This window comes from Cebidichthys violaceus, unplaced genomic scaffold, assembly GCF_023349555.1.
Source record: "Cebidichthys violaceus isolate CVI_PGR_0920_01 unplaced genomic scaffold, fCebVio1.0.p SCAF_31, whole genome shotgun sequence".
NCBI lineage: Eukaryota > Metazoa > Chordata > Actinopteri > Perciformes > Stichaeidae > Cebidichthys > Cebidichthys violaceus.
This window is the reverse complement of record NW_027176495.1, coordinates 1,674,537-1,692,691: the sequence shown is the minus strand read 5'-3', so window position 1 is coordinate 1,692,691 and position 18,155 is coordinate 1,674,537. Positions and strand designations below refer to the sequence as shown.

General features: G+C 44.2%; 3 protein-coding genes across 4 annotated transcripts in view; 1 reads left to right on the top strand and 2 right to left on the bottom strand.

The window, feature by feature from the left end:
- Positions 1 to 5,535: 5,535 nt before the first annotated feature.
- Positions 5,536 to 7,157, bottom strand: ccdc167 (coiled-coil domain containing 167). Its single transcript, XM_068724714.1, has 4 exons — positions 7,032 to 7,157; positions 6,797 to 6,891; positions 6,642 to 6,694; positions 5,536 to 6,281 (listed from the first exon to the last, which is right to left on the bottom strand). Exons 1-4 carry the CDS (start codon positions 7,080 to 7,082, stop codon positions 6,163 to 6,165), a joined length of 318 nt encoding a protein of 105 aa, XP_068580815.1. The 5' UTR covers positions 7,083 to 7,157; the 3' UTR covers positions 5,536 to 6,162.
- A 329-nt stretch (positions 7,158 to 7,486) lies between these two features.
- Positions 7,487 to 14,730, top strand: kif25 (kinesin family member 25). 2 transcript variants are annotated; one of them, XM_068724713.1, is made up of 15 exons: positions 7,487 to 7,617; positions 7,987 to 8,052; positions 8,730 to 8,846; positions 9,040 to 9,181; positions 10,439 to 10,542; positions 10,623 to 10,708; positions 10,807 to 10,846; positions 10,931 to 10,998; positions 11,085 to 11,159; positions 11,354 to 11,500; positions 11,754 to 11,930; positions 12,383 to 12,537; positions 12,623 to 12,871; positions 13,296 to 13,451; positions 13,867 to 14,730. In XM_068724713.1, exons 1-15 carry the CDS (start codon positions 7,558 to 7,560, stop codon positions 14,016 to 14,018), a joined length of 1,794 nt encoding a protein of 597 aa, XP_068580814.1. In that variant the 5' UTR covers positions 7,487 to 7,557; the 3' UTR covers positions 14,019 to 14,730. The 2 variants fall into 2 exon arrangements, with proteins under 2 accessions (XP_068580814.1, XP_068580813.1); XM_068724712.1 differs by lacking the exon at positions 7,487 to 7,617 and adding an exon at positions 7,668 to 7,839.
- Positions 14,731 to 16,451: 1,721 nt separating this feature from the next.
- The window catches only part of wasf1 (WASP family member 1), a 33,038-nt gene continuing 31,334 nt past the window's right edge, over positions 16,452 to 18,155 (bottom strand). The window contains exon 12 of the mRNA XM_068724459.1: positions 16,452 to 18,093. Within this exon, the coding sequence (XP_068580560.1) occupies positions 17,936 to 18,093 (158 nt within the window). The 3' untranslated portion in view covers positions 16,452 to 17,935. The remainder of the gene's footprint in view (positions 18,094 to 18,155) is intronic.

Sequence of the window (18,155 nt, the reverse complement as noted above, 5' to 3'; positions counted from 1 at the left end):
TGGAGCTCAGCTGGCTCTGTTTGAAGAGACTAATGGCGCCTTAAGAAAGCAAGTACCATGTCCCAGAGAGCAGCTTCAGTTCACACGCGTTTCAGTCCTGTTTGCTCGGTCTCTGTGCGTGCGTATATGAGACCGCCTCACGGAGACAGAGATACCACGAATGTGTTACAACATGTGTTACAACATGTGCTACAACATGTGTTACAACATGTGCCACGCGGCCACATGTGATTACCTCCCCGCCAGGATGAGCAGGTGTAATGTAGCTTAACATACAACCAACAACCCGAGGCTGCAGAAGTCTGTTGCCTTATCGCTCTCTCATCAACATCTACAATTAGGATTCAGGAGCAAAGCCGCCTCGGGCGTGTGTGTGTGTGTGTGTGTGTGTGTGTGTGTGTGTGTGTGTGTGTGTGTGTGTGTGTGTGTGTGTGTGTGTGTGTGTGTGTGTGTGTGTGTGTGTGTGTGTGAGAGAGAGAGTGACGGAGTGAGAAGAGTGCTGATAATGAGTCTGGCTGCTCTCCCTGTCGGCTGCGTCATAAAGACTGAATGAACAAAGCTGGCAGCCCGAGCGTCTACAAACACAGCAGTTTATCTGCTGCCTGGCTGTTTAAACAGGTAGTGGTTCAGGGCATCACGGTGGCACACAGGGACACCAATACTGTCGAAGACCAGCGGGCCTGCCAGCGTGTGTGGATACATGCACACACACACACACACACACACACACACACACACACACACACATCTCCTGCTTGTAAACGACACGGAACACTTTTCTAAATGGAATACAAGTTTATTGCTCTTTTCCCGACTGGCGCTGGTAGGAGTTTGATTGACAGATGGTTCATTCAATCACCTGCCATGTATTTTTAAATAAAATTTAAATTGCCTGTCCTTTTCCAAACCGTTTCCAATGTGTGCAACAAACCTCATGGTGGGTCAGGTGAGCACCATGGACCTTTAGACCCATCCTTTGGTCCGTCATAGAGGATAATGATGCAGGCTCTCCTCTTCCTCGTCACGTTAGCAGCTGTTTTTCTTTTTTGTCTCAGTTCTCCCACAACAGCACAGTAGTGGTCACCACACGTGCTCCTGATGTGGACCGTCGACTGTGATCGTCTCCTGTTTTGAGAGCCGTGACGTCTTCGGTCGGTCGGGTTGACGTTGACCACGATGTGGGGGAAAGGTGAGGGGTGCTGGAGGCCACTAATGGACCGCACACTGAGGCCCGGGCGCTCTGAGAGCAAGAGATGTTTGTTCACCTTGTTTTGTTTTTTTCTTCGCTACCTCAACAGCTGTTGCTTTTAGTCACCCACCAAAATCAGGCAAACACCTGTTTGTTCACAGGCCTCAGAAAGCGAACTTGTGGCGATAGGTGACAGTAGTATTTATTTATGGCAGAAATGTCACGTTTCTTAGGCTCACTGTTAATCAGCACGCTGCTGGTCTGGTGCAGAAATCATCTGTAAAACATATAATAATAATAATAATATCATACCTGACCAATGGACTAATTGGAAACCGTTAAGAACAACATGTGATGGTGATTAGTTATGATGTCGAGTACTGGTTCACGTCTTTATGTGTACATATTCTAGAATTTATTCAAAGAGCATTTATTGAGCTACAGATGTGCAAATACTGGAAAGGCATGATATACAAATATCAGAATGTGCTACATACATATTCAAGAGCTTCTAGTATGAATGTATGAATCTCATAAAACATGATACCGTGTCAAATTAGACTTTAAATGCACAACATTAGGATCCACACATCTTTGTTATGTACATCAGTTGGACTTATTGATTATTATATATATATATATATATATATATATATATATATATATATATATATATATATATATATATATATATATCGTCGTCTGTTCTCAGCAGCAAAGTGGACTTTTTATTTTTGCAGAGGTTTATGTTAACGACACTGAAATGTGTCTCTCCTTTGATATTACATTCATTCGACTAGACAGGCTGGTAGCAGTGTTTGAATTATGTAATGCTTGATCAGTGCAGACCTGAGCAGCTCTTACCAAAGTACACAGTCTAAGCATTCCCTCATTAATTACAGCGGCGTAGCAAACGCTCTCCGTAGGAACATTAGCTATCGCTCATTTAGCCACGAGCTCCGTGGAACATGTTTTGGATTTATTGATTGTAATCACCCACGGGTCGTCATTTTCATATTGGAATGTTTGAGGTACAGAACAGATGGTTCGAAGAAAAGACACACACACACACACACACACACACACACACACACACACACACACACACACACACACACACACACACACACACACACACACACACACAGACAAGCAAGCACCGTACCCAAACGCACACTTTATCTCTTGGAAAAGCAGAGACGAGCTCACATCAACTACATAAAAACTGCCTGTGTGTGTGTGTGTGTGTGTGTGTGTGTGTGTGTGTGTGTGTGTGTGTGTGTGTGTGTGTGTGTGTGTGTGTGTGTGTGTGTGTGTGTGTGTGTGTGTGTGTGTTGGCACTGGATGGTACTGTATGAGTGCTTGTTGGAAGCCTGGAAACGATCAGGATTTGTAATGGGTAATTTACCAGATTCTAGGTGGGTGTGCATTGGATGTGCGGCCTGCTGGCTGTATTGTATGTATAATATGCTGCCTGCATGGTGCACACACACACACACACACACACACACACACACACACACACACACACACACACACACGTGTTAGTGAGTGTACACGTGAGAGAGAGAGAGAGAGAGAGAGAAGCCCTGAACACGACCCAGGGGGCATTAACTCCTCTCCCTTTGGTTTTCTCAGAAAACCACAGTGTGACATGGAGAGTGAGGGACATATTTTAAGGAACAATGAATTTAATGTCCTCGTGTTCATTTCTCCACCGCTCTGTAGACCAAACGTATCCTCTGTTGAATGTTGATTTAGTGGTGACGTGTTCATGGTGTTGTTTAACATCTACGTAGAGACCTACGTAAAGCAAACTGATATATAATATGTATATGACCCTGATAATGAAGCACAACTGTTCCAGTGTCACTTTGATTCACATTTGCATTCTTTATTCTAGCGCTCTGTACTGAACACACGTTGCCAGGTGAACGGACAGGAGGCTACTATCTGCTTCTGTGGATTGGCTCCATGCAGACTAAAGGTGACGGTTTTACACTTTAAAGGGTGCGAGTGGGAGGGAATGAAAGTCTTCTGTCACACAAGTATTTGTAATGTGTTGTTATGTCATGGCTAAAAGACAGGAGGGCTTTAAGTCCATGTTGTTAGGAATGCCTCAGGATATTCAGGAGAACATCACAGGAGGTAGTGGCCCATCAAAGATCAAACACATTCTGGCTTAATTTGGACCATTTAACTCCTATTTAGCCTCCATTTCCATAACCAGGTCAAAGTGACCAAAAATAATTAAGAATTATTATTATTTTGCCAGGAGCCCATCTGTGCTCAACACAGATTTTTTTTTCTTCTTTTTCTTCAAAGCTCATTACAACAACTCAGGCAAGGACAGAAAGTATTGTACTGAATGAAATGTCAATTTGACCTGGAAGAGAGTAAGAAGGCAGATAACACTGCCTCTGAGCTTGTGCATGTTTGTGAAGGTTGCTGGTTCACTTACTGAGGTGCTCCTACCTTCACTCACACCTTCACTCAGCCACAAAACACAAGATGATTTTATGAGACGTGACGCTTTACTATAGATTCAAATTCCCAACAAAGCAGTTAAGATTAGCTCCTTGACTCACTATCCAATTCTGCTTCGACATTAATCCCTCTGTGATCATTTATGCAGTAATATAACATATCATAAAACAACACTGACTGAGGCCATTCTCCTGCACAATGTTCTACTTTAAGTGCATTTACTCAAGTCGAGTTTTAAATCCAGGGCGTTTGCATTGTGGTGAGCTTTTCTACCACTATGTAGAGATTTATCTATGACATACAAGACACAAGTATGAAATTAAACTGAAATATGAACCAAGCATTTGATATAAAACATGTATAATGTCACATGGCTCAAGTGCACTGGCCCAAAAAAGGGCAACAAGGAAGGTTGAATGGCCGAAGAGATGAGCAGACTTACATAATGACGTCTGACCCGAGCGCCGACTCTGAACCTCCAGCTGAGCTCAGATGTCCCTCTGCTTCAGAACCAGAAGAATTTAAAGCGACGTCTGGCATTTTGGGGCTCCGACAGACCAAAGTCATGTTCTTTCATTACTTTGAGGCAACTTAACACATCGCGTCATGAAAAGCTAAACTGCACACAGGTCAGCGTCTGACTTGCAGGATCAAGCAAAGGGACTCGAAAGGTTTTCAAAAGTCAAATCCAGAATATAACAAGAGCTCTTAATAACGGCGTTACTCATCAAAGTGGTCAGACTCATTTTGAAACGGGTTGTGATATCAAAAGTGAAAATGAACATTTGAACGTATTCAGTGCCCACAGTAATCTTTTGAATCCCACAGAAGTGTTGCATTGTGGGCTTGTTTGCATGCGTTTAATCTGGGGATGAGCGACTGAGCGAGCGGAGGCGTGCTGCGGACTGTGTCGGTGATAGCAGAGCGTGTAGGAGGGAGGAGGGAGGGCAAACAAACACTCATGTGCTGCGCCGTCATACATTTCACTGATTCCACATAACAACCCAAGAGCTCCTCTGTGCATCAAATTAAAGCAATATGAGAAGTTATGAGTCAAATGAGTATTAATCCACAGCTGAAAATAGTTCCCAAGAAATGCACCATTTTCTCCCGCTACTTAAACCTGCATCACCCAGCTATTGTAGGAAAACAATTAGTCTTTTTATTAAAGCTGCAACTGTAATTCACAACCGTTTCTAAAGGTTTTCAATTGGAACCAACGATCACCTGAACTGCACTGAAGACTGTGTAGGTTTTAGAAAGGCGTACGAATGGAATATGATACAAAAAGCTCAATAGATATTTACAGCTGTTTCCTGTAATTTGACACAGTTTGACCAAGAGAATGTGAAACAAAGATGGCCATTATTTCACTGATTTAAAGCTGCTCCAGTCCCGAATGGGAACATGAGGAATGGAGAGGAGACACTTTCAAACTTCTCGGGTCATTAAAGGTAAAGTCATGAGAATCAATGTCAGAAGAGTAGTTTTAGTTTTGTTTAATCCACTCAGAGGAGGCCTCAGGGCTTTGTAGTCCTGTCCTCACACCGCTCTACTCACACCATGACCGTCACTGAGCTACACTCCTCTTTGTTCACAACGTCAAACAGTAAACACCTCGAATCAGAACTTCTCACCCACTGACTGGTGATGTCCCTCAACATCAATAATACTTCTTCTGTTGTACTATCGCTGCTCTAGTTACTGGGGAAACAAACAAAAGTGACACATCTAATTATGACAATTGTGGGCCTCTTTCAAAACTATGAATCATGTGATGAACGCAACTCATAAAACAAGATACTATGAATACAAACATTTTTTAAGTGAGCCTACGAAATACAAAACAATGTGTCAAATTAGTATCAAGTGTTTTTATTCATGAAGAAAAGCATAAAAGCCAAAACCACTTCTCACACGTATTAAAAAAAGACATTTGTGAACGTTTACCATCTTTAGAGCATCAAAAACTAAAAAATACATTCTTCAGATTCTCTGTATGCTGTAGTGATAACACATACTGTACAACCGTCATTTCAAGAGAAAACTAAAAGTATCAAATGTTCTCATGTGACATGAGTTCCATGCATTATCACACATTCATGTATGTGGGACTGAAAAGACAAGCGAACGTGGTTGAGACAACTAGATGAAGCATATCTTCGATACATTGTATAAAAGCATATTTACTTTGGTTTGTTTGTGGCATAAGGAAAACTTTATTGACTTTCTATTGAATTGGTTATTTAGGGGGCAAACTGTATGTTATAATATACAGTGAAGTCTTTGTACAGCAATGAAAAGGAAAGGAAACCCAGCATGATGACCACAATGACAATGACGCCATCTAGAGGCAGAACTGAGGTATTTCACAAACACAGCTCTCAAGTGAACCTCACACACATCTTCTCATGACAGCGGCGTGTTGTGGTGGTTTGTTGTTCTGTTAATTAAGACACAAAGTCGCTTGACGCTACCAGGCGGCATCACGAGTCCTCCTCGTTGTAGAAGAAGACGTAGTAGAAGAGAGCGCTGACGACCAGCAGGGCCACCGACAGCAGCATGTTCCTCCGGTTCTCTCCCCTCAGCGTCTCCAGCTCCTTGTCTGGAAATGACAAACAAGCAGTGAAGCGAGGGCGCTGATGTGTACCAGCTGTCGGTTTTGATTAAATATGAAATGAAAGGGAAGAAAACCTGCAGCAATGGCAGACTGAATGTCCCGTTAAAGACTAGAATAACATCAAGCAGGGCTTCCTGTGACTGATCGAGTCCTTCCTGATTCCTAAACGTGTATCTGAATTGTAAGTGTGTGATCACATATCTTCAATCTCACTAGTATTCAGAATGTGTATTCATAAATGAAGCCCAGTGCTTTGGTCATTGGAGGCCGTCCCAGCAGAGGTGCATACATCATGACGTCATGATATCTCGTCTACCTGCAGTGACTGTGTGGATGTAGACCTACCTAACTTCAGCACTCTCTCATTAATGATCGTCATCTCGTCCTCCAGGTCGTGCCTGTGGAGCAGAGACGGACGAGACCAGTGAGAAAATTATTCTTTATGATATCCTGTGAGTCACTATCTGCAGCAGCATCATCATCATCATCATCATCCTCACATGTCATCGTCAGACAGCTTCTCTCTCCTGCTCCTGAACTCAGCGCGCTCCAGGTTGTCCTTGCAGCGCGCGCGCCGCTCCTCCAGACGGTCAATCTACCCAAACGTGTACAGCAGGTTAGATATGAGGTTCACAGCTATGATACAACATGAAGCGAGCGGGTTAACCGGAGAGCAGCGGATGAATGCATGAGATCCTCTAGCAGCCAGCCTGCTGAAGGCGTCCAGAGTCTTACCTCAGTGGCGACACTCATTTTCTCTCTCCTCCTGTCTTTCACTTTAGCCATGTTGGTGACAGAGACCACTGCAGGCTCCCGGCTGATGCGTGTGACGGTGCGGAAGTCATTTTCTTCTTCGTTCTTCTTCGGTTCTTCCTTTTGTGTCACATCTCCTTGAAGAAGGGCTTTGCTGCCCTCTATCGGGATGCGGCAACATTACGTCAACTCTCCATTCATTCACAAGCGGTTAACGAGAGTTGTGTGTGTGTGTGTGTGTGTGTGTGTGTGTGTGTGTGTGTGTGTGTGTGTGTGTGTGTGTGTGTGTGTGTGTGTGTGTGTGTGTGTGTGTGTGTGTGTGTTGAAGTCGTGTCCGTCTGCAGTGACTTGGGAAATGTTCACATTGAGACGTGAATTAAAACCATCGGGGGGGTTTCGACCACAGCGGTCAAATTTAAAATCCGCTCTTTCAATTAGAGATTCAACTTTATTCAAACTTTCAGAAGATAAATGATCACATGACCTGTCGTTATAATAAAAAAAAATAATGCCACCAAGAACAGCCTGCCGGAAACTGTCATCGTCCTCCCCACCGAGAAGCAGACAGGTGAGTGTTGTCGCGAGCTGTTGTTGACCGTTAATTGGATTATTCCACTTGACAGGACACGACGTCATCATCCGCGAAGGAGAGATTCGAGGCTGTCCGCTGTCTCCTCGACGAGCGTATTTCTCTTTGAGGAAAAAAAAAAACAAAACCAGAATGCCTCTCTTTATAAACCGGGACCAAATATTTGCGCATCAGGTATACCTGCTGGAGCACAAACTGAGGGTAAATCACTGCTACGGTGCGATGACTAAATGTGAGATTAGTTTGTTAGAGATTGTTCAGGGACTTGTACTCTAGTTCATGATTTAAAAAAAAAATAACTCCACACATCAAACCCAGCTTGTTTTTAATATTTCACTGTGTTTTCAGAGAAAAGAGGAGCGAATACTGGAGCTGGAGACAGAGAACGCTATTCTCCATTTAAGACTTGCCGAGGTAATAAGATGTCTGCCATTCATTACTTACAGGGTTAAACCTTTAAGGCCTATGGAAATCCCTGATCACTCTATTCTATTCTGTTCTATTCTGATTGATGGTATCGTTCTATTCTATTTATTTCTTGACCTCCTGAGTTGCTGAAGAAGGCTTTTGTGTGAACGGCTGTTTTATCTGTATTCATTTTGTGCCGCTTGGCTTAAATTCAAAAGTAGTTTTTTTTTTTTTTTTTTTACACCTCGGTGGCTGCAGAGCTGGATCACGTGATGTAAATAGGCCCACTCTGTCTGACAGTGGAGATCAGCTGAGCCTGAATGGTCACGTGTCGCCTTCATACTGTACAGTATGTCTCTGTCATGTTATGAGAATATGGACGCAAAAAGCCTTCAGGTGTTCAAAGGCAACACTTCAACACAGACTAGTCATAATCAAGCAACTCGCCCTGTATTCACTTGCTGTTCATTACTGTAAATTCACTTCCTATAGAAAGAGAAAGTAGTCCCTGATAATTCAAAACAGGATGCGACACCGCTGAATATTAACATAATGATCAGTTAAATTAAATTACATGATACATGTTGTGGATAATCGACAAGTCGTACTGTAGCTTGGCATGAAGTATACATGAAGTGGCACAGTGGTGCAGAATATGTATATTGATTTCGTATCCTTTTCAGTGTTTGGGGAAACTCCGTCGGGACCATGAAGAGGAGTCCCTGAGCCATCATCAGCACCAGAGCGATGCTCAGAAGAGAACCCAGTCGGCTCTTGCCAAACTCCTCGCTGAGGTCCAGGTACGAATGCACCGAGATGAGTGTTGCGTGTGTAAATGGTAGGTCGTGATTTGCCTTTGTTGAGATGTTTCACTAAATAGCAACCAGTAAAGTAAAGAAAGAGAAGTGGTGTGGAGACTCAGAAAGACACATACACACACACACACACACACACACACACAATTCATGTGTCCTCTCTGTGTGCTTGTTGCAGGCTGTGAAGCAGGACTTGAGTGAACTTTTCGCAGTGTATTTCACTTTTTCCAGTGAGCTGGAGGAGCAGAGCAAGCAGCTGCTGGAAAAAGTAGAGCAAGCCAGCTGTTCAGTGAACGGTCGCAGCGGAGACGAGGTTAAGAGTGAGTATCGGAGTGTCACAGTGTCGACCTCTCTCTTCTATTCACTTGGATGTTGCGCTCACTCCTTCACCCCCTCTCTCTCTCTCTCTCTCTCTCTCTCTCTCTCTCTCTCTCTCTCTCTCTCTCCACTCTTAAGTGGTTTACAGGTTGTGTGCTGGCTGTATCTTGATCAGGCTCTGTTTTCTGGTAATCCTCTCACACCGTCCCTCCCATCCTCTCTCTCTCTCTCTCTCTCTCTCTCTCTCTCTCTCTCTCTCTCTCTCTCTCTCTCTCTCTCTCTCTCTCGCCGCCCGTCGGGGTTGTCCAAGGTTGACTTGTTCTAATGCAGCCCTGCAAGTCATCTACTCACCGTGGCTCTGATGATTGGTTGAAGCAGATCTTCCTGAGTACATGCTGTAATGCTGCAAGCTGCTCTAAACAAAGGGGGTGTTCTTGACTTTTTTTATTGTTGATGGTAGTTCATGGAAAAATGTAGCTACTTACAGGCACTAAACAGGAATATTCTAACTAAAAGACAATGGAAGAAATTCTGAAAAATGTATTTGGCGACCCGCCTGTGGATGTTCTTATGTTTGCAATGACATGTTTATGAAACTACGATTGTCGACACAGCAGCAGCACCCAGAAATGTTCCTTATGTTCTTGTCTTATGAAAGATAAACCAATGACTAAATAACGTACAGGTTCACACACACAGTTAATGATCTAAAGGCTTAGAAGTACAGACAGATATTTGAGCTGTTTTGTTCACTGATTCCGAGGACAATTTATGTTTCAAATAATCTTCAAACACAGAAAAAAATCCTTCTGCAATATTCTGCTCTATTTATGTTCAACCAGGTCTATTCTTGAATGTCTCAGCCTGTCCTGAGTGAATGGAGTTGTTTGGTGCCGGGTGTGTGTCTGTGCTTGTGTGCTCCACGATTAAAGACATGGCCTGGATTCAAAGATTTACACCAGAGAACAGATTGCCTCTGGCTTTGGAGTTTGATTTTTTACAAAGACAACAATGCATTCATCCACTTCACTGCCTTGAAATAGCTTGAGCTACAATTGTTTTTTACTGCACCGAGTCGAAGCCGGTGGTTCACGATGTCTGATGCAGCTCAGAAGCCAGTGGAGGCTTTTTAACGACGGTCTTGTTTGGTAATTGTCTCAACCTGCTTGCACCAATGGCTTGACCTTTAACCTCAGTGCATGATAGAACATGGATTGGACTTTTTTTCCCTTGACTGTCTTTCTGCTCTCCCTGTCCAGATTTGCAAGCTGGCGTTGCAGCTCTGGAGCGCTCTCTGGAGGAGGAGAGGGAGAGGTGCAGGGCGGAGAGGCAGCGGAGGAAAGAACTCCACAACGCACTGGTGGTGAGGACAGATTTTAAGACAATGGACAATACAGCAGGTTCTCACATTGACCTTCATTGCCATTTTTTGTTTCACTACAGGAGTTGAGAGGGAACATCAGAGTTCACTGCAGGGTGCGACCACTTCTACCCTTTGACCACATCCAGTCCTCCACGTCTGGGTCGAGGTGGGTCAACGTGTGATCCGTCATGGCAACGTGAATTGCTGTAGGATAACTGGGTTTGAGTTGTACTGTGCTTGAAAAGCTATGCTTTCCTCTACCAGGCCTATGTCATCAGAAGAAGTGGTCTCTGCCATCAGTGATGTGAGTTCCAGAGACTCTTAGGATGTATTTCATCTTACTGCTGCTAGCTGCTAGCTGCTAACGTCCCTCATTTGTTGTTTTTAGGACACGGTGATGGTGAATTGCATAAAAACGGGGATGCCGGTGCAAAACAAGATGTTTGAGTTTGAGAGGTACAATCAAACATTCCCATTGTTCACACACATTATTAGTCTGTCTCATGTTCAGCTCATTGATGATCACTCTGTGTTTGCTCCAGAGCGCACGGACCGGAGGATTCACAGGAGGCCGTGTTTCAGGAGGTCAAGCCGCTGCTCACTTCTCTGATGGACGGGTGAGCGTGAAAGCAGACAACAAAGGACCGTATCATATATACATTAAACCCAATAAGAAGAAAGAATTAAATACAGGACAAACAGCTTAATATGACTGCATGGCTTCAGCGCGGTGTCTCTCTCTCTCTCTCTCTCTCTCTCTCTCTCTCTCTCTCTCTCTCTCTCTCTCTCTCTCTCTCTCTCTGCCCTGCAGCTATAATGTGTGTATCATGGCGTACGGGCAGACAGGCAGTGGGAAGACTCACACCATGATGGGGTCCCAGCTGCTGGAGGAGCACTCAGGAACACAGCAGGAGGCGCAGCAGGGCATCATCCCCAAGGCTGCTGCTGAGCTGTTTCGGTGAGAGAGAAATTCATTTTTTATTCATTTGTTTTCGTGATATTTACAGTGCGTAATGATAAACTCTGCAAGAAGTAAATACGTTTTTAATGCCGTGCTGAAAATCACAGAAGATTCAGTCCCTCAAACCTTAAGAAATAAAAAAAATAATATTCTGCCTATTAATTCCTAATGTGCTCTGAGAGTTGAAATAGAATATAATTGGGTTGAACTTGAATCTCCATGGTTGTGTATCTGTTTCTGTGTGACCCAGGCTGATCTCGGAGAAGCCCGCAGAGAGCCTCACGGTGGAGGTGTCGGTGATGGAGGTGCATAACAACGAGGTGCTCGACCTTCTGGCCAGAGATGCGCAGGGCAACGGTGCCGACCAGCGCCGGGACGTCATCACCACCTCCTCTGGTACCAGCCAGGTCACCGCCCTCACACATGAGTGAGTGCAGCCGGAGCCGGGTGACTGTGTGCAGAAAAACGAAAGAGAATTGTGTTCTCAGATATGTTTCTCAAACGTTAGTTGGTGACATAAGCTGAGCTAACAGACGGGGAGTTTTGGATGTCCTAACTTTCTCAAAGCGGCCAGAAACACAGCAGCTCCAACTGAATGCTAATGTTGCTCCGTAGCTGCTGGATTTGTAAACTGTTTGCCAAACTTCATAAGTAAATAATGTGTTAGTTTTTCAGCTTGTTGCAGAGACCCTCGGCCCCGAAAGAAACATATTTTTTGGGCCACTTGGGACAGCTAAGACGAGCTGTAAACACAACATTAATACCAACTTTATGTTGATCGGACTAACTTGTTTCAAAACACAATTCTTATTTACATATCTTGCAGACAATGGAGCGACATTAGAGTTCATTTTGAGTCGTGTTTCATTTGTTTTACAGGCCCGTGCACAATGCCTCTGAGGTGATGCAGATCATCAGCGGTGTTTTAAAGCTCAGGGCTCACTGTCCCACGCTGGTCCACACCGACTCCTCGCGCTCCCACCTCATTGTCACCCTCACGATTTCCTCCGAGAGCCCCAACGCTCTGGCCCTGGGTGAGACGCATTCATACACAGACTCGCACGTTAGCGCAAACGGCACCTGTTGGCCACACGTGACTTTTATTCCTCTTCCTTTTAGCCCGCAAGCTACAAAGTGCCAAGAAGGACATGCAGCGCTCCACTAAGAAGGAGTGGTGGAGTCCACGCTGTAGCCGTGCCAACCCTGCTGCCCACCACTCATCCGATGATCATCCCTTCGCGAGCACACCCTCATCTCCCTGCCGCTCCCCTTCCCATTCTCCATGTCCCTCCCCCAGGCCCAGCATCTCTCAGGCTCCTTTCAGGACCAAGCTGCAGCTGGTGGACCTGGCGGGGAGCGAGTGTGTCGGTGAGAGGAGGTCGATGCTTAACGATGCTGTTTGAGTTCGCAGGTGTTCCTGAATTTCTTGCAATAGGCAACGTTATAACTTAAAAATATACCCAGAATTATTGCAAAATGGGGCTTTAGGCGTATGCTTGATTAAGATGCTTTCAACTTGGTGTTACTTTTAGCTGAATATGCTGCTTGGTGTAGATTAAAACAATCAACTCAAGCTTGTTTCTATTTCCTGTATCAAATATCAAATGATTAATCTATGGATACAGGTTCACAGTGCAATCAAAGCTGAAGATGCAGGTCTTTGTATTTCCCTTTAATAACCTTTATGTACACATGCAAAAAGGTCACTGAACCCAGTACAACCAGTGCCTGTTCTCTGAGCAGGTGAACTAGCTTCAGGGCAGGTTAACGTGTGTTTGCATGTGTGCACCAGGTATGTCTGGAGTTTCGGGCGCCGCTCTGTGGGAGGTGTCCTGTATAAACCGCAGTCTCTCTGCTCTGTCTGATGTCCTGGGAGCTCTGGCCGAGCAGAGACCACACGTCCCCTACAGGAACAGCAAGCTCACTCACCTGTTACAGGATGCCATAGGTGAGGTGCACACACACACACACACACACACACACACACACACACACACACACACACACACACACACACGCACTCTCTTTTATAAGACCTGTGACTCATGTCTCTCATGTCTGCTTTCCATGGGAATGACTCGTTCAAACTCAAAATGTCTTCATGTAGCTGAGAGATTCCACACACCAGTATGGTAACCCTATCTCCAGCACACACACACACACACACACACACACACACACACACACACACACACACACACACACACACACACGTAAACATACCCAAACATTCTCGCAATAGAAGATGTATTCGTCCAATAATGAATAGAGAATCAAAAGTACAAAGCATGTAGTTAAATCTACTAATCTTTTGTCTTCTTGTTTAACGTCTCAGGCTTGAACCTCTTGTTCTTCTCCACCAGGTGGCGATGCCAAGCTGCTGGTGATGCTGTGCGTCTCTCCCACGCAGCGCTTCATCACCGAGTCTCTGCAGTCTCTGGGCTTTGGCATGCGGGCCCGCCAGGTCCAGAAGGAGCTGCCGCGAAGGAAGAATAACACCCTCAAAGTTAAGTGACCAAACGGAGAAGAGATTTCTTTATTTGCAGATGCGGAGGCAACATAGATCCTGCAACGCAATCATGCCTACAGAACAGATATGAGGCTGTAATTGTTATCGTGTTATTTTTATTATATATTTTTATTGTTATATAGTTATTATTAGAGAGGCCCTTCTTACTCTTAGTCGTTACTCTAAGTAGGACATAGATGGGTGTTATATATTCTGTCTTTAAATAGATCTTGGTAGCATTAAATGTCTCACGGGAGAAATACTTCTATGATGCTTGAGTGCAAAACACATTAATAATGTGTAAATAACCTTGACAAAGGTGCTAAGTAGTTATTCCTGACAAAGAAATTACACAAAGGTTGTAATGATAACTCAATTTAGTATGAAATCATGGTATTTCCACTTCCATGTAGCTGTAGATGAAGTCAACAGTCAACAGTCTGTATCATGCAAAGGCTTTCTGACCCAAGTACTCGTACATGTATTCTGCTGTAAAACATGTCAGTACTTGCATACCACGCCTTCTTCTTTTTTAGTGTTCTAGGTGTAGTTAATACAGTACTTGTACTCATGTCGATGTATTCTGTATCTGTAACCATCATCTTTTTTTTTTTTTTGTTGTTGTTGGTTACACATTATAAACCTTTCAAACGCCTTGATAGAATAGTCTCAGTAGAGAACGTTGTCAAGCTCTAAAATAAACAGCTGATATGCAGATCATCTGTATTTTTGTGCATCGGTCTGTTCCGGAAGAATGTGCTGCAATACGTATCGTCATTAGGGAATTAAAACAGAGCAGTCATACATTGTGCCGCTCCTTTAAACATAAACTATTCATATGAAGTTTATGCTCACAACAGGCTTTCTGTACAAACTACTTCCACTGCGGGGGGGGGGGGGGGGGGGGGGGGTGTTCCATTAAGATGTCTGCCGCTGTGTAGATTACAGCGAGGAGGAACACACACAATCACTCTAGCATTATAGGGCGAGATGGTATTATCTTTAGCTTTTGTTTGGTCCAATGTGGCAAAACCCCATCAGGATGATAACAAGGTGCAGCAGCTAATGATGCAAAAGCTCTTCCAGGTCTGTTGACTGCAGTTTAATGTTGGGGGTAAACAAGCCAGGCAATTTCCTCCAAGGTGTAACAGTTGGACATCTTCCAAGCATGAATAGAAAACCCTCACTGTACACAAGCGTTTTGATAAGCCTCCTCCTGTCAGCATGCTGCCGACTGCGATGAGAGCGTGTTTGAGGACGCCACCGTGACATGAAAGCTCAGAGGACAAAGAAAAGAAAAATAAGATTACAGAAAGAGTGACAAGATAATAAACATGAGGAGTTCAGGAGCGTCCTCTGTTCAGACAGACGGCTGGGAACAAAGAGACACATGAGAGGGGAGGAGAGCAGCTGAGGAGAGACGAGTGGAAGTGAGAATGAAACGGAAACAGGAGGAGGTGAGAGTGAGACTGTGATGCTGCATGAAACGGATCTATTCATAACCTTCATTCTTTACATCTGACAAACAATATCTGAGACGTCTGTCGTGATGGTTCTTCTGCTCAACAGGTCCAGATGTGAGGGATTGAGGGCCCAGTTCTTGATGCATGGATGAGTGAGCCTGCTGGGTTGTACTAATGATTGACGGCACATCTTTACTGCAGCTGCTATACACAGTAGTTAGCTTAACGTGGAGGAACCTCGGGAGTCGGGACGTCCCGTCAGCTGAATGGTAAAACACCAGGAAATAAAAGCTGAGGAACCATTTCATACATTCTGACTGAGATCAAACCCGACTCATGAAGCGGATCACACTTGAGATATATAATAATAATAATAACACTAATAATAGTCAGACAACATATCCAGCAATCAATCACGCTTCTGATTTCATACTAATTAAAACCAACTCAAACTGATCTGGAATCATTTTTATTGTTTCAATCCAACTGTGTAGCTAGATGATGTCATAGATTACACCACGAATCCCCATGAAAATAGCTTCCTTTATTCCTGGTTGCATTAGTCGAATAATAATCAGACATATTGAGTCTTTTGTTCATGGTGCCCCGAACTAAACGTGTTTTTAATGAACAGATTTCTGTTGCTTTCTAGAGATTTGCTTTCTCACTTATGCTTCATCTCACTGTGCACGCACACACACACACACACACACACACACACACACACACACACACACACACACACACACACACACACACACACACACACACACACACAGGGCTCAGCTGTGGAGATGAGACAAACTCAGCTCGACAATAACAAACCCGTGACAGTTAGGGCTGAAACATAAACATTAGGTTTTTATTAATTCAAGCAAACTGTCACAGTCAACAGTTACATAAGTTACATGGTATACAGTATTGATGTAATCTTCTTTTTTTTAAACCAGGGGTTCTGTCCCTCGTCGCTCCCCCCCCCCCCCCCCCCCCCCCAAACATAGAAACAGCAAATCCATACAAGCGCAGGCAAGTAAGTAGTAACAGCACAATACATTCATCAACTCAACGATACGTTTTGTACGAACAATAAGGCAAGTAGAAGAAAGAACGAACGAACGAACGAACAAACAGAAAAGGATGGCAGACATTTTCTTTGAAATGAGCCAAAAACAAGGCAGAACGTATTCTTCTTTCAGCGTCACATACAATGTGTTCTTCTGAACACCGTCTGCCGCTGTGGAGCCGGACGAGGCGAGGCTTCTCGTCCGAGGGCGGACACACGGTAAAGGGGGATCTGAGGGAAGAGCTGCCTTCGGTGGCGTCGAGTGGTTTGTATCTGGTTGTCGGGCAGACTCTCGTCATCACGGGTACCTTCTCAAAATTCACAAGTTCTCCTCGGCACACCCGAGCATTCGTCTGGGACAATAAGAGAGGCAGGAAATCTGATGTACATCTACGGCATCTAATCACTTCCGGTGGCCATTTCTATGGCGAAGAGCTTGAGAAAAGGATGGGAGCTCAACCCAGTGGCTCAGCGTTGACCTCTGACACTGCCTGACGTCAACGTGAGCATCCTTAGAACCTGGACAGACAACAAAAAAGCTCAATCTCTTGGCATACATTTCCCTGGGGGTCAGAGGTGGATGTAAGTGGATGGATATGCACACGGCCAAAGCAGACATATGATTCCCCTTCTTCAATATCAACCGTACAGCAATCGTCACGTACCGACACAATCGTTTGCTTGTTCCGAGTGGTAAAGTCAGTCCTGATAACGGAAAAGACAACCCAGCTGGTGGGTCCTACTACTGTTCATGTAGTGGTCAGCATCAACTACTACTGGCCCGTTAAAAACTGCAAATGTTTCAGCAGAAAAAAGGTAAATGAGAGACGGTCAAATTAAAACAGCATTCATTCAATGCCATGTTCAGCCACCAGGTGGCAAAACGGTGCTGAAGAACTAAGGATAAATGCAACATGCCTTCATTTATTCCTTTTCTATTTTTTCTTTTTTTTTTTTTTACATCAACGTACAGATAAGAAACAAAAACAAGTGGTTCCTCAAAAAAAAAAAAAAAAAAAAAAAAGTTATTTTCATGTGTAACAATAGTAAACATGAGGGACTTCATCACTAGAAATCCAGAAGAAACACGGTTGTGTGGTAGTGCAGAAAAGAATGAATGCAAAAAAAAACTTCTCTTGGAACACTAGAAAGACGGACGAGGAGGAGGACTGTCCTCCGGACACAAACCACGAGACAGAGATTAAAAAAAAAAGAAAAGAAGGTGGGCAACAACGATGGTTCACTTCTCTCCAGAGTAGAAAGGTCTTTGATGATGAGGTGTGGAGTGCAGGATTTGAAGGAGGGGGGGGGGGGGGCACCTGAACACATTTGTCCCTCGCTTCCAATGCTGCTTTTTTTTTTTTTCTTCTCTCTCTTTTCCGTCTCTCTGATCGCCATCACTCCATCCAGTCTCCTTCGTCGAACTCCGACTCGTCCTCGGAGTCTGAGTACTCCACGGCGATGCGGCGGGACAGGATGGTGGCCACATCATTGCCGACGCGCTCGTGCTTAGCCTCTTGCTCTCGCTGCTCCTCCACTTTCCGCAGCTGTATGCCTGAAAGAAGCAGTAACAATAGATATATTATTAAGTATATATATATATATACTTAATAAATA

Coding starts and splice junctions, on each gene's coding strand:
- ccdc167 (XM_068724714.1), bottom strand. CDS start 7,082: ATGGCTAAAGTGAAAGACAGGAGGAGAGAGAAAATGAGTGTCGCCACT. Junction 6,892..7,031: donor AAATGAGTGTCGCCACTGAG/GTAAGACTCTGG, acceptor ACGTTTGGGTAG/ATTGACCGTCTGGAGGAGCG. Junction 6,695..6,796: donor AAGCTGTCTGACGATGACAT/GTGAGGATGATG, acceptor TCTGCTCCACAG/GCACGACCTGGAGGACGAGA.
- kif25 (XM_068724712.1), top strand. CDS start 7,771: ATGCCTCTCTTTATAAACCGGGACCAAATATTTGCGCATCAGGTATAC. Junction 8,053..8,729: donor TCCATTTAAGACTTGCCGAG/GTAATAAGATGT, acceptor TATCCTTTTCAG/TGTTTGGGGAAACTCCGTCG. Junction 11,501..11,753: donor GCTGCTGCTGAGCTGTTTCG/GTGAGAGAGAAA, acceptor TGTGTGACCCAG/GCTGATCTCGGAGAAGCCCG.